We start from the raw sequence: 13,678 nt of genomic DNA on the forward strand, positions 1-13,678 counted from the left end.
TTACATTCGACAATAACGTAAGAAAAATGCCTTACCTCCTGCTACCCTGGGCCCCTTTTTCCTTTGCCGTTCTCTGCTGAATGCGGACCCGCTAGTAAGTGCCTCCATAAGACTGAAAAATAAATATATACACAATAAAAAATTAACCCTTATAGTGCTGAGCTTATTTTCACATATTTTGCATAAACTGCTAATTGGTTTTCATCATCACTACTTGACGAATTTGACACTTTGTAGGTAGAAATAAAAAACATTTTAATTAAAAAATACAAAAATCACAGCGAAATAATTTTAACCTTTTAACCGCGTTAACTTTGTTCCTGAGAGACGCCCGTGCGCAGCGGTATTTTGCCATTTTTAAAATGATTACTTTTATCATGTATTTAGTTAAGAAACGATTTATTTTCCTAGTGTCCACCTCCGTAGTGTAATGGTCAGCACGCTCGGCTACCGTTCTGGAGGTTAGGGTTCGATTCCCAAGGGGGGTAAAATAAATATAAGTGATTTTTTCACTGTAATATTTATTTGATATTACCCTGGACTGGTACCTGAAGCGGAGGGCTGATCACCTTTCCTTCATGTGTAAACCATCAAGATAACACTGCGTTTATATGACGCAGTGCCCTATGCACCATTGGGTGCGGATAAGGGTTTTATTTATATTATTATTATTTTCCTAAACAAAAACGTTCAATGGGATTCATTGTGCCTTTTTGAAACCAGGACTCCGTTGTGTACTGCCAGTTTAGCTTCCCCTGATAGGTTTTTATATGCTATAAATGATAAAAAACTATATTAAAACTATATTAAAAAACTTCTACCATACATCATTTTGTCGCACCTTCTTCTGAAAGATCGCATTTTGACTGCATTCAGTCTACTTTCGTGCTTCTTTTGCTAACTCCATGTTCACTTCCATACATTAGGCTTGGAACCTGGACTCCGTTGTGTATGCCAGTTTAGCTTTCAGGGAAAGGTATTATATATAATTTAACCTTACTAAAAAAAGTCTTACTGTCCGCCTCCGTAGTGTAATGGTCAGCACGCTCGGCTACCGTTCTGGAGGTTTCGGGTTCGATTCCCAAGGGGGGTAAAATAAATATTAGTGATTTTTTCACTGTAATATTTATTCAAAATTACCATGGACTGGTACCTAAAGCGGAGGGCTGATCACCTTTCCTTCATGTGTAAACGATCAAGATAACACTGCGTTTATATGACAGTGCCCTATGCACCATTTGGGTGCGGATAAGGGTTTTATATATTACTAAAAAAATTAATTAACCCTTGACTGCATGACTTTTTTTGCATGACTGCATGACTGCATTGACAGTTCGTCTTCGAGAGACAAGTGAAATTATTATTTTGACGTTCATAGCGCGTCTTTTTGCTAAATTATGAACTATATACGTGAGTTATGAATAATATCTAATCAGTAACAACAAAAAATGGTTGGTTATATTTTTAAAGAACGTTTTGACACTAACTTTTGGGTATGTAACAAAATTGATACACTATGCAGTGAAGTGTAAAAAAATAAAAAATAATTATCAAGATCTGGAGTAGTGACCTGTCCATGACGCCCTCCTGCTGCGTGTCCATGTTGACGAGCTGCTTGTGGCGGTGTGCGCGCTCCCCGCGCTCCCGCTCCGCAGCCGCACGCGCCTCCCGCGCCCGCCGCGCGCGCTCCTCCGTCTCGCGCACCAGCACGTTCTCCTGGTGGGCGGCCTAGACAAACAGACACACGACCCGGGTTTAGTTACACATTCGAGCGAGGGAGTCTGGCGAGTCTCTGAGCGACAACTGAGCGACATCTGAGCGACAGCTGAGCGACAACTCCTGATGACACTTGACACTTGAGTTTTATTTCCACACCCGAGAGAGCGAGTCACCTGATGACGCCCTACCGAGCTTTAGTTCCACACTCGACCGAGCGATGAGACAAAGTCTGCAAGCTTCTGAGGCTCATACGAAAAGTACAGGGTGGCACAAAATTAGTTAAAATAGATGAATTGAAATGAAATGAAAATCCAACCTTTCGGAAGATGTTAAAATTTTTGCAAATGGCGTTGTACGTCAATCGAATTGTTGTTTTTGCATTTTGAAGAAAGGGTATTGTTTAATTATTTTTTTCATGCTTCATACTGCTCATGTACGGAGCCAGGCCTACTCACGTGGAAGGAGTCCTTGAAGATCTTGATGTCCCCGAAGAAGTCCTCCAGGGTGTACTTGGCCTGGTCGAAGGCGTAGAACTCGGCCAGATCCGCATAGAGCTCCTCCATCTTGCGGAGCATGGAGCGCAGGATGTCGCACTGCGTACGGGCTTCCTCGGCAAATGGCTGTTCAATGGACCGTCAAGGAAAAACATCACCACAAAAAAATATCACCTCAAATATACTGTGATATTATATGATACATAGTTTATTCTATATGATATGCTACATGTCCGCCTCCGTAGTGGAATGGTCAGCGTGCTCGGCTACCATACTGGATGTCCCGAGTTCGATTCCCAGGGGGGGTCAAATAAATATAAGTGATTTTTCATTCTAATATTTATTCAATATTACCCTGGACTTGTACCTGAAGTACCCTGTACTTGTGCGGTGGGCTGACCACCTTTCCTTCATGTGTTGACGATCAAGATTACACTGCGTTTGTATGATGCAGTGCCCTATGCACCATTGGGGTGCAGATAAGGGTTTGTAGTGAATATTTATTCAATACTACGAGGTGGGGGCAGAAGGCAGATCTCCTGGCTCCGGAATATACCGGATTGGACGGGGATCAGGACTGTCTAGAGCTGCCCGAGACAAGGACAATTACTCTCAAGTGATAGTCGACGTCAGGGGGACCTGATATGACACGCACAGAAGAAGATGTTATTAATGATTGGCAAAGGATACGGCCATGACAGTGTGGAAGCAGTCCTCAGCATCTTGCGGCGTCAGAGAATTTTTGAGATCCGTCTCCAGACCCTTGATGTCGGAGTCCATTTTCTTCAGAGATTTCTGCAGGTTGTCCATGGAAACGCGGGAGGCCCTAAAAAAATATTCCAACAAAATAAAAAATAATGCTACTTTCATAATCAAAAGAAAATCCAATTTGTAACTGATATAAATGTAACAGGTATAATATTTATTGAAATACCATCCACCGATCGCCTTCAAACTTCGCTAATTCAAAAACATAATTTAAACTTCAAAGTCGCTGATTCCAGTGGCAGAAAATGAGAAAAGTACACACTGTCAAAATGCGATCCCTCAGACAAATCGCTCACTCCTTTCAAGAACGTCATAAATCAAAAATTGTCAATTTTCAGTTGTGCATGTTTTTGGAATGCCCATAAAATGAACTATAATATATCCCAAATAAAGCGGTATATTTTTAACATAATATTTACCCACTACAGGGCAGAAAGTGTTGTTTTTGCATTTTGAAGAAAAGGTATTGTTTAATTATTTTTTTAAATATACTAAATATTTTTCAAATGGAGAAAAAACCTTCAGGTTTTACCTAAAAAGATCTGTTGCACAGTAAAAAGATCAATAAGTGGCTTGTTATTCATTTTTAATACATTGTATTATACTTTTAAACTTTAAAAACGTTCTCCTGAAAAATCAAGTTTTTTGATTGATGACGTTCTTGAAAGGAGTGAGCGAAATGCGTAGCAAAACAATGTTTGATAGATGTTCGAATGGTAAAATAAGGAAAGAATGCAAGGCTGAGATAAGCATTATTGATAAAATTAAGAAAGGTGTGTTGGGATGGTTTGGACATGTGGAACGAATGAGTGAGGAAAGAACGGTAAAACAAATTCATGAGGCGAACGTAATTGGAAAAAGGAGCAGAGGAACACCGAGAAAAACTTGGCACAATCAGGCATGCCAAATACTTGAAAGCGGTCAGGTTAGGAGTTGTAACAATCGGCGGTTATGTATGAGGAGATGCATGAACGTGGAAGAGGCGAGGAATTTTTGCAAAGACAGAGTGGTATGGTGTTCTTATTCTCTTTGCCTACCCCTACGGAGAAGCGGCGTGATGGTTAGTTTTTACATACTTGTCAACGTGTGGAATTTCCTCATTGAAGTTCAGCGCCTCCGGGAATTTGTGCTCTATGGTCTCCACCAGATAATGTAGCAGCGTGTGCTTGTTCTCCATATCTTTAGTGGAAGTCAGCTGGAAAAGAAACGCATCAAGTAAGGTCACTTAAACAGCCTACGACGGATCATAAACCCTGTAAATACCCAGAATTCTTAAGTGGAGAAACCCATATTTGATAGGTTTACAATAGTATAAAATTTCAAATAATTATGTAGATTGCCCAGAGCTTTTATCACTCATCAATTTTAGAGTCCCGGGAGCACAGACCACATACAAAAACTTATTTAAAATCCCTAAAATGCACACCAAGTCCTACCAAAATTCATTTTTACATCGAGCCTGCGATATGTGCTGAAATACTTAATGAAATAGACATCAATAATGTTTCTTTTAATACGTTTAAAAGAAAAATTGTTGAAGTCTATTTGAACAGTTGATAAAGAAATGTTCTATATACATAGTTATACTTTTATGACAGTTTCTTTAAATTGTTTTATTTTTAGATTACTGTAGGTGGAAACCTATAGTTGGAATTCTTATTTTTTTTGTATTTTATCATATTACGTTATTTTTGTCGAAATATTCTGTTGGTTTTCCAATTAAAAAATAAAAATATACAAAGTGATTGAAAAATAAAACCAAAATTTAAAATGACTTATTTTGTAAATTCAAAGGTTTGTTAACTTTGTGGTATGGTAATATCACACTCTCCTTATCATTCATCGTTCACTTTGTGTAATACCACTTAAAGACACTACTTCGTGACTGCCGGTTTAGGAATAATCATTCCATTGTCAGTTTAAAAAAAAATATCATTAACATAAATTGTATACATTTATTTAAATCACAATTTTTAACATATTTAAAAATATATATATGTATTTTGCAGAGACCCACCAAGCCACTTGTGTGTCTTGTCGGTGGAGTTCTTTTTTAATACATTTTTTATTGTTTTTAACCATTTTAACCTAATATACACACAAAAAAGAGAAAAATTAGTGATATATAAATTTTACAATTTTCATAAAATTAACTCTTGATCATTTACCCATTCCTTTATTTTGCCTTTGTTCCATATTTTATTTTGACCTCTAACCTCCGTCGGCAACAAATTAAAAATGTTTGTAACGATATATTGCAGTGTTGGACTCCCATATTTATTGTTAATTCTTGGGACTATCAAACCGTCGATGTGTGTAAATCGTGTATCATGGTTGTGTACTAGGAGATGTGGATATTTTTGTCTAGTTTGTTGTTCAACGATGATACTCATCCACAATATTCCACGTACCGGCAGTAATTTTAAATGTTTATAAAGTGAAGTTGTTTATTCTATATTCTTCTTCATCTATGTTGAGATGTCAAAAAAAAATGTAAATAGTTATTTAACCGCGATAACTTTGTTCCTGAGAGACGCCCGTGCGTCACTCACACTTGAAGTTGTTCGAATTTCAAATGATGTGCAAGCAAGTACCGGCCAAACCAATTACAAACCCTCTTCTTACTACCTCGGAATGTGTAACTGGAATTTTTTTTATTTATTTTTGGGAACTGAGAAGGGTTAATAATCATATTCTTCTTAACTTTTTAACCGCGTTAACTTTGTTCCTAAGAGACGCCTGTGCGCGGCGGTATTTCGTCATTTTTTAAATGATTACTTTTATCATGTATTTAGTTAAGAAACGATTTATTTTCCTAAGCAAAAACGTTCAATGGGATTCATTGTGCCTTTTTGGTACTCTATAATACACTTGTGTCACATTATTTTTTAAATATATTGTAATATAAACAAATAAGATCGTAACATCAATAAATCAAAGCACGCATCGTGTGTCACTCTTACACGCTGGCGATGCGTAGCGTCAAAAGTGAGACAGACATGATTATGGCGCGGACTAATTATCGACCTTAAGAAAAATCAGGGATCTGTTCTTTTATTTATCCTTGTGATGTTACATATTATTAGTCAGATATTTCAACAGATGTCATAAGGCCAAGGATTGACGTATTATTTTATTCAAAGTTCCACACCATGAAAAAATCCCTCCAAGTTGAACTGAGGTTGGAAACTTGGAGCAAAGTAAAAACACATACGGTTATGCGAGCCGCGTGGATCCGGTTAAAATGTTGGAATTATTTTTCGATGACCCTGTCTTTTTTTTTATATAGAATTTGAGTTGGATTTGCTTATCGTACCTTGGTGAGGAAGCTAATTTCGAAGCCGAAAGCTCCCGCATTGTTTGATCCGGTGTTCATGTAGTTTCCCAGGAGCAGGACCAGCTCCAGGATCTTGGCGAACTTCCCGCTGGACTTCATCTCCTCACAGGCCGCGGTGCCGGACACGATGTCCTGAAACATAGCGAGCTTTACATATTCTCTCATCATTCCACCAGTCCGTGCTGATATCAATTTTATTTATTGTTTGGGCACTTTGTGGTAAGATATTAAATTTTTTTTATATTTTATTATATTTTGTAATTTTTTATAAATATTCTGTTGGTTTTCCGATAAACATAGCCAGCTTTACATATTCTCTCCTCATCATTCCACCAGTCCGTGGTGAAATCAATTTTATTTACTGTATCGGCATTCACTTTGTGGTCAGACATTATATATATAAATATTTTTTTATTTATTCGGGAATTGTATAGCTTTACATTTAGTAAAAGTATATAATAAAAAATAGTTAAATTCATAAAAAAAGCCAATTACACAATTATAATATTATGTTATATAAATGTGTCAATGCGTCGTATACAATTTCAATGTGAATCAGGTAACCCTTGGTTTGCAAATTTTCTAGAAGCACCCCAGTGTAGGCAGTGAAAGGGATTAGCGTTTAGTTCAATTAGTCAGCTATATCCGACTCCGACTCGACGTTGGCCGGTGCACAGACACCCCCAACCTTGACCAGCAGACAGACACGGCAGACAGACACAGCAGACAGACATAGCAGACAGACATATGATCAGCAAGAAGCAAGGGCTCAATTACCGGCTTGATCTCGTTGACCAGCTCCAGGTAGTGCTGCTTGAAGGAGAGGCTCCGCAGGCGCGGGAGCAGCCTCTTGACGTCGGCGATGGTCACCCCGAACTGCTCGGCCTCCGTCAGCTCCTCGTAGGACTCCTTCAGCTCCGACAGCCGCTTGAGCTGCTCCGGGGGCGGCAGGTACTGCAAACAGGTCATCATTGCAATTTTTAAAATCAATTAGACGAAATTACACGTAATTCGAGCTTTATTTATATAATTTGTCAAAATGATCAAATATTATTTTTCGACATCTCATCAAAGATGAAGAAGAATATGGAAGTCTGGGCATTTACGGGGCTGACGACCGTCATCGGCTGGTTTAAGTGATCACTTTACACACGTGTAACATTCTAATAAAAGAGTTTCTGCTTAGTAAAAAAGCTTCTTTACATCTCACCAATAGATGTCTGTAGTGAAGTTCTAGTGATTCAAGAACAAGGTTTCTAAATTGGTACATATATATAGAACTTCCAAGAATTTGAGTAGTGTGGTTGTCAATAATGGGTAGAATTGGTGAATGTTACACGTGTGTAAAGTGATCACTTAAACCAGCCGATGACGGTCGTCAGCCCCGTAAATGCCCAGACTTCCATATTCTTCTTCATCTTTGATGAGGTGTCAAAAAATAATATGAAAATAACTCCTGTAATTGGAGATAATCCAGATTTTGTGAACAAGTATTTGGACATAATCAAAATGTTGTAAAAAAAATGATAAAATACAATATTGTAATGAATATTTAAATGATTTAAGAGAACACTTGTTTTTATACCACTTGAGTTTTATTAAAGACTACTAGTTTCAGAAGCTAAACTTCCATCATTCAGGTCTGAATAATAATAGTTATTATTCAGACCTGAATGATGGAAGTTTAGCTTCTAAAACTTTTTTTTTTTTTTTAAAACCCTTATCCGCACCCCAATGGTGCATAGGGCACTGCGTCGTATAAACGCAGTGTTATCTTGATCGTTTACACATGAAGGAAGGGTGATCAGCCCTCGGCTTCAGGTACCAGTCCAGGGTAGTATTGAATAAATATTACAGTGAAAAAATCACTTATATTTATTTTACCCCCCTTGGGAATCGAACCCGGGACCTCTAGAAACGGTAGCCGAGCGTGCTGACCATTACACTACGGAGGCGGACAAACTAGTAGTCTGAAACTAGTAGTCTGAAACTAGTAGTCTTTAATAAAACTCAAGTAGTATAAAAACAAGTGTTTTCTTTAATCATTGTAACATGTCTTACCACAATGTTAATGCCGAAACAACTAATAAAATATTTAAATCATGGGTGGCCAACATTTTCAGTAGTCTTCCGGGGCGCCGGAATCCTCGGGGTTGGAAAAAGAGACGCGAGGGGTTGATGCCCTCAGGTGGCATTCTGAGGACATGTCCCAACCATGTCCACCTTCTCCTCTTCAGGACTTCCAGTATGAGGGGCTGTTGAGTTCTTCTCCTCACCTCGTCATTCCTGACCAAGTCATACCACTTTATACCCAGTATTCGCCTCAGGGACCTATTTTCAAAACTTGCTAGTTTCTTCTTTCAGTATGAGGGGCTGTTGAGTTCTTCTCCTCACATCGTCATTCCTGACCAAGTCATACCACTTTATACCCAGTATTCGCCTCAGGGACCTATTTTCAAAACTTGCTAGTTTCTTTTTTCAGTATGAGGGGCTGTTGAGTTCTTCTCCTCACCTCGTAATTCCTGACCAAGTCATACCACTTTATACCCAGTGTTCGCCTCAGGCACCTATTTTCAAAACTTGCTAGTTTCTTGCTTTGAGCTTTGGTGAGGTGCCACGACTCACATCCGTACAGCAGCAATGTTAGGATGCAGGCGTTAAAGAGACGACACTTTTTAATAAATAAAACAATGGCTGTTTCGTCTAATGGTAATTAGACAAAATGGTCTAATGGTCACTTGTGATGAGGAAGACGGAAACTCACAAACGATAGTCAATTAATTATTTATAAAAAATTACAAAGTTATAAGAACAAAGCGACACCAATATATCGGAAATTATAACAACATTTTGAGTGTGTCCAAATACTTGTTCACAAAATCTATATTATCTCCAATTACAGGAGTTATTTTCATATTATTTTTTGACATCTCATCAAAGATGAAGAAGAATATGGAAGTCTGGGCATTTACGGGGCTGACGACCGTCATAGGCTGATAACTCCTGTAATTGGAGATAATCCAGATTTTGTGAACAAGTATTTGGACACACTCAAAATGTTGTATTTAAAACTTAATGAACTGCGTCTCTTGCCTACAATTTTAATAAACAAATTGTTATAAAAAATACACAATTATCGGCATGAACAATGGCACTAGAAGGGTTAGACAACTGTCCCGTGTATATTCACCTGTATCAAGAGGTCCAGGACGGTGGCCGTCAGGACCTGGGTGTCGCAGCGCATGATGCACTTCCTCACCGAGGAGTAGGACATGTGCTTGAGCGCTCCGCCCAGCAGGATGGATATGTTCTGGGCCGCCTTTCCGTCTAGCACCTTGAGGTTCTTCACCTTCTTCATGGTGCCAACCCTGAAATCATCGCCAAAATGAATACCGCATCCCGTCGGTTTGCAATCTCACTTATGTTCTTGTTAAAAGGAGACTGAGCGGAGCATTTTGTCGTAACATAACATCGTAACATCGCTCGCGGCGAGCATCACCGAGCATCCCAAACTATGGATGGAGCGGTCAGCTCGCTGTACTGACGGCCTGAATGCTCGCATTGTAACGTGTTACGTTACCACCAAATGCTCCGGTCAGTCTCCACCTTTACAAATATTACAACATAAAATATAAAATAAAGTTGCCTCTGCCTGGGCTTGCCCTATGGCCTACACATGTTGGTAAATTGAACCGTGTGAGGACCAGTAGAGCATTGGACACTAGCACATATCGCTCACTCCTTTCAAGAACGTCATAAATCAAAAATCGACAATTTTCAGTTGTGCATGTTTTCCGAATGCCCAGAAAATCTACTATATTCCAGCGAAAGAGGCATATTTTTAACTTAATATTTACCCGCTACAGGGCAGAAAGTGTTGTTTTTGCATTTTTAAGAAAATGTATTGTTAAGTTATTTTTATAAATATACTAAATATTTTTTAAATGGAGAAAAAGCCTTTAGGTTTTACCTTAAAAGATCTGTTGCACAGTTAAAAGTTCAATAAGTGGCTTGATATTTATTTTTAATAAATTGTATTATATTTTAAAACATTAAAAACGTTCTCCTGAAAAATCACGTTTTTTGATTTATGACGTTCTTGAAAGGAGTTAGCGATATTGAGACACCGCGTGTGTATAAAGTGATAGGACTACTATCGTCAGGGGGCCTTGCCTCGGCACCGCGGCGTCCTCGCTCTGCCTGGGCTTGCCCCGCGGCCTACACATGTTGATAAATTGAACCGCGTGAGGACCAGTAGAGCATTGGACACTAGCACATATTGAGACACTGCGTGTGTATAAAGAAATAGGACTACTATCATCAGGGGGCCTTGCCTCGGCTCCGCGGCGTCCTCGCTCTGCCTGGGCTTGCCCTGGGGCCGGGAGCAGAACTTCTGCGCCAGCCCGCTGAGGATGTCGGGCGAGGCCAGGCGGTCCTCGCGCACGCCCACCCAGAAGGACTTCTCCGACATGCTCTGCGGCACGATGCTCTTCCAGTTGGCCCTCTTCAGCGGCCCGTCCACCTCCCACTTCTTCTTGGGCTTCAGCCCGTGCGGCAGCACGTCCGGACGAGGCATCTAGAAATGAGAAGACTTGGTACAGACAGATTGAGATAAGGGTGTTTGTTGTCTTTGTGTAAAGTACTGCCTTGTGTTATTGTTGTCTTTCAGTGTCGTGGTTAGGACTTTGTGCCAGGGTTGTTCTTGATTATAAAATAATAAATAAATAAAATATAAAATAATAATAATAAAACCCTTATCCGCACCCCAGTGGTGCATAGGGCACTGCTTCATATAAATGCAGTGTTATCTCGATCGTTTACACATGAAGAAAAGGTGATCAGCCCTCCGCTTCAGGTACCAGTCCAGGGTAATTTTGAATAAATATTAAACTGAAAAAATCACTAATATTTATTTGACCCCCCCTGGAAATCAAACCCGGGACCTCCAGAACGGTAGCCGAGCGTGCTGACCGTTACACTACGGAGGTGGACAAATATTTGACACACAAAATAGGGTAAAATAAGAGACGAAATGTCTCTTCTACAAGAGCGCATTGAAGAAATTGACTCACCATGGGCGCCATGGGCATCATGCCGCCGGGGGGCGGCGGGGGTGGCGGACCCCCCATGCCGGGGGGCGGGGGCGGGGGCGGCGGACCCCCCATCCCGGGGGGCGGCGGCGGCGGAGGGGGGCCACCACCTGATATTAAATAAATTAAAATTAAAACATGCAAAAAAAAATACAGTGAAATACACAGTGAAACCTCTCATAATAAGCATAATTCGTTCTAGCATCTTACTTGTTAAGCAAAACACTTGCTATGCGAAATACTCTTTAAGCGAAATAATCGTTAAGCGAAACACTTGATATTGACACATTTTTCTCCATACAAATCTTAGTAAAATACGATAATGCTTTCCAGGCCGAAAGGATATTCATTTTTTTAAATACAGTCTAACTCGGTTATTACGAGCACAGATATAGCGAGATCTCGGATAAAACGAGCAAACATTTGTTGACATTTTGCTTTTTGATTTTGTCATACATTTATGTAACGGTTATAAGGAGCTACTTCTCGGCTATATAATAATATAATAAAACCCTTATCCGCACCCCAATGGTGCATAGGGCACTGCGTCATATAAACGCAGTGTTATCTTGATGGTTTGCACATGAAAGAAAGGTGATCAGCCCTCCGCTTCAGGTACCAGTCCAGGGTAATATTGAATAAATATGACAGTGAAAAAATCACTTATATTTATTTTACCCCCCTTGGGAATCGAACCCGGGACCTCCAGAACGGTAGCCGAGCGTGCTGACCATTACACTACGGAGGCGGACAGAGCTATAACGAGCAAAAATGTTGCCAAAAAATCTTAAAACCGTAAATATGTCGAATTTTTTCAACACCATTTTTGACCCTAAGCAATAAAATCCGACAGGGCAGATAACTAGACCAATGCCGCCGGGATCGGATGACAACTTTGTATTCTTATCCGCATTTGAAAAGAACACATCGGAGCTGAAAAAATAGGAACTGTGATCGTACAAATGTTGATGAAACATTGCAACAACGGTTTTGTACCCAAAGTAGCGAGGAATTTTCCAACTTATATAAAGTACGAGTATTATATAAGATGATGATTGAAAGAAAAATATGACATGTCGCTCACTCCTTTCAAGAACGTCATAAATCAAAAATCGTCAATTTTCAGTTGTGCTTGTTTTCGGTTGCGTCAGTAAAATTCAGTGCCCTATGCACCATTGGGTGCGGATGAGAAATGCGGATGAGATGTGCTGGAAAAAGAAGGCTGGGTTTATGTTCTGTTTGAACTACCTGCAAAAATCAAACAATTAAATTGATTCACCCCTTTTTCAAGTGTCATTGCCGATATATTTATAAGTCTTTTTTATAAATTTGTCACATCGCTCACTCCTTTCAAGAACGTCATAAATCAAAAATTGACAATTTTCAGTTGTGCATGTTTTCGGAATGCCCAGAAAATGTACTATATCCCAGCAAAAGCGGCATATTTTTAACTTAATATAAACCCGCTACAGGGCAGAAAATGTTGTTTTTGCATTTTGAAGAAAAGGTATTGTTTAATTATTTTTTTAAATTTAATAAATATTTTTCAATTGGAGAAAAAACCTCCAAGTTTAATCTAAAAAGATCTGTTACATAGAAAAAAGTTCAATAAGTGGCTCGATATTTATTTTTAATACATTGTATTATATTTTAATACATTGTATAAACTTTAAAAACGTTCTCCTGAAAAATCAATTTTTTTGATTTATGACGTTCTTGAAAGGAGTGAGCGATGTGTGTAACGGATTAATTGCATATTTTTGTTTGAATTGCGACTTATTATGTTATGCGACCCTTCCATACACTCCATGTCTTCATGTAATAGGTATGTTTATAAAAAAATACCTATTCTCGGATATAAGGACTAACGGTTATAACGAGTAAATTCAGTCGATCCCTTCGTCCTCGCTATAACCGAGTTTGACTGTATTTTTTTAATGTTTATTCTAATTAAATTACATACATATTTGTTAAGGAGTGCTACAACTTGGAATACAATTTAGATTTGAAAAAAAATATATATATGAATAAAAACATGAATTTCTGACAAATGTTTAATGCTTTATATAACCAGAAGAAGAAGAGAAAGTATGTATTACCGGGCATCGGGGGGGGAGGGGGTCCACCCATTCCCGGCATGGGCGGAGGCGGGGGGGCCATTCCTGGAAAGATAGTTTATTTAATTTTATCATATGTATAATATTTTATCATTAAAATAATATTTGATTATTTCTTGAATATTTTTTGCAGGTACTTTGTGGCAAATTTTA

At 38.9% G+C, this 13,678-nt stretch overlaps 1 protein-coding gene across 4 annotated transcripts in view; it reads right to left on the reverse strand.

Moving 5' to 3' along the window:
* dia (diaphanous related formin 1) overlaps positions 1 to 13,678 on the reverse strand; it is a 54,167-nt gene that overhangs the window by 5,956 nt on the left and 34,533 nt on the right. For all 4 annotated transcript variants that reach the window (XM_088258664.1, XM_088258665.1, XM_088258663.1 and 1 more), the window contains 11 exons: positions 13,508 to 13,570; positions 11,391 to 11,518; positions 10,653 to 10,894; positions 9,509 to 9,686; positions 7,096 to 7,272; positions 6,298 to 6,450; positions 4,058 to 4,176; positions 2,904 to 3,039; positions 2,175 to 2,339; positions 1,571 to 1,728; positions 36 to 112 (listed from right to left, as the gene is read on the reverse strand). In XM_088258664.1, coding sequence (XP_088114790.1) covers positions 36 to 112; positions 1,571 to 1,728; positions 2,175 to 2,339; positions 2,904 to 3,039; positions 4,058 to 4,176; positions 6,298 to 6,450; positions 7,096 to 7,272; positions 9,509 to 9,686; positions 10,653 to 10,894; positions 11,391 to 11,518; positions 13,508 to 13,570 — 1,596 coding nt within the window. The remainder of the gene's footprint in view (positions 1 to 35; positions 113 to 1,570; positions 1,729 to 2,174; positions 2,340 to 2,903; positions 3,040 to 4,057; positions 4,177 to 6,297; positions 6,451 to 7,095; positions 7,273 to 9,508; positions 9,687 to 10,652; positions 10,895 to 11,390; positions 11,519 to 13,507; positions 13,571 to 13,678) is intronic.

This window comes from Brachycentrus maculatus, unplaced genomic scaffold, assembly GCF_059751285.1.
Source record: "Brachycentrus maculatus isolate JH-2025_06_01 unplaced genomic scaffold, ASM5975128v1 h1tg000101l, whole genome shotgun sequence".
NCBI lineage: Eukaryota > Metazoa > Arthropoda > Insecta > Trichoptera > Brachycentridae > Brachycentrus > Brachycentrus maculatus.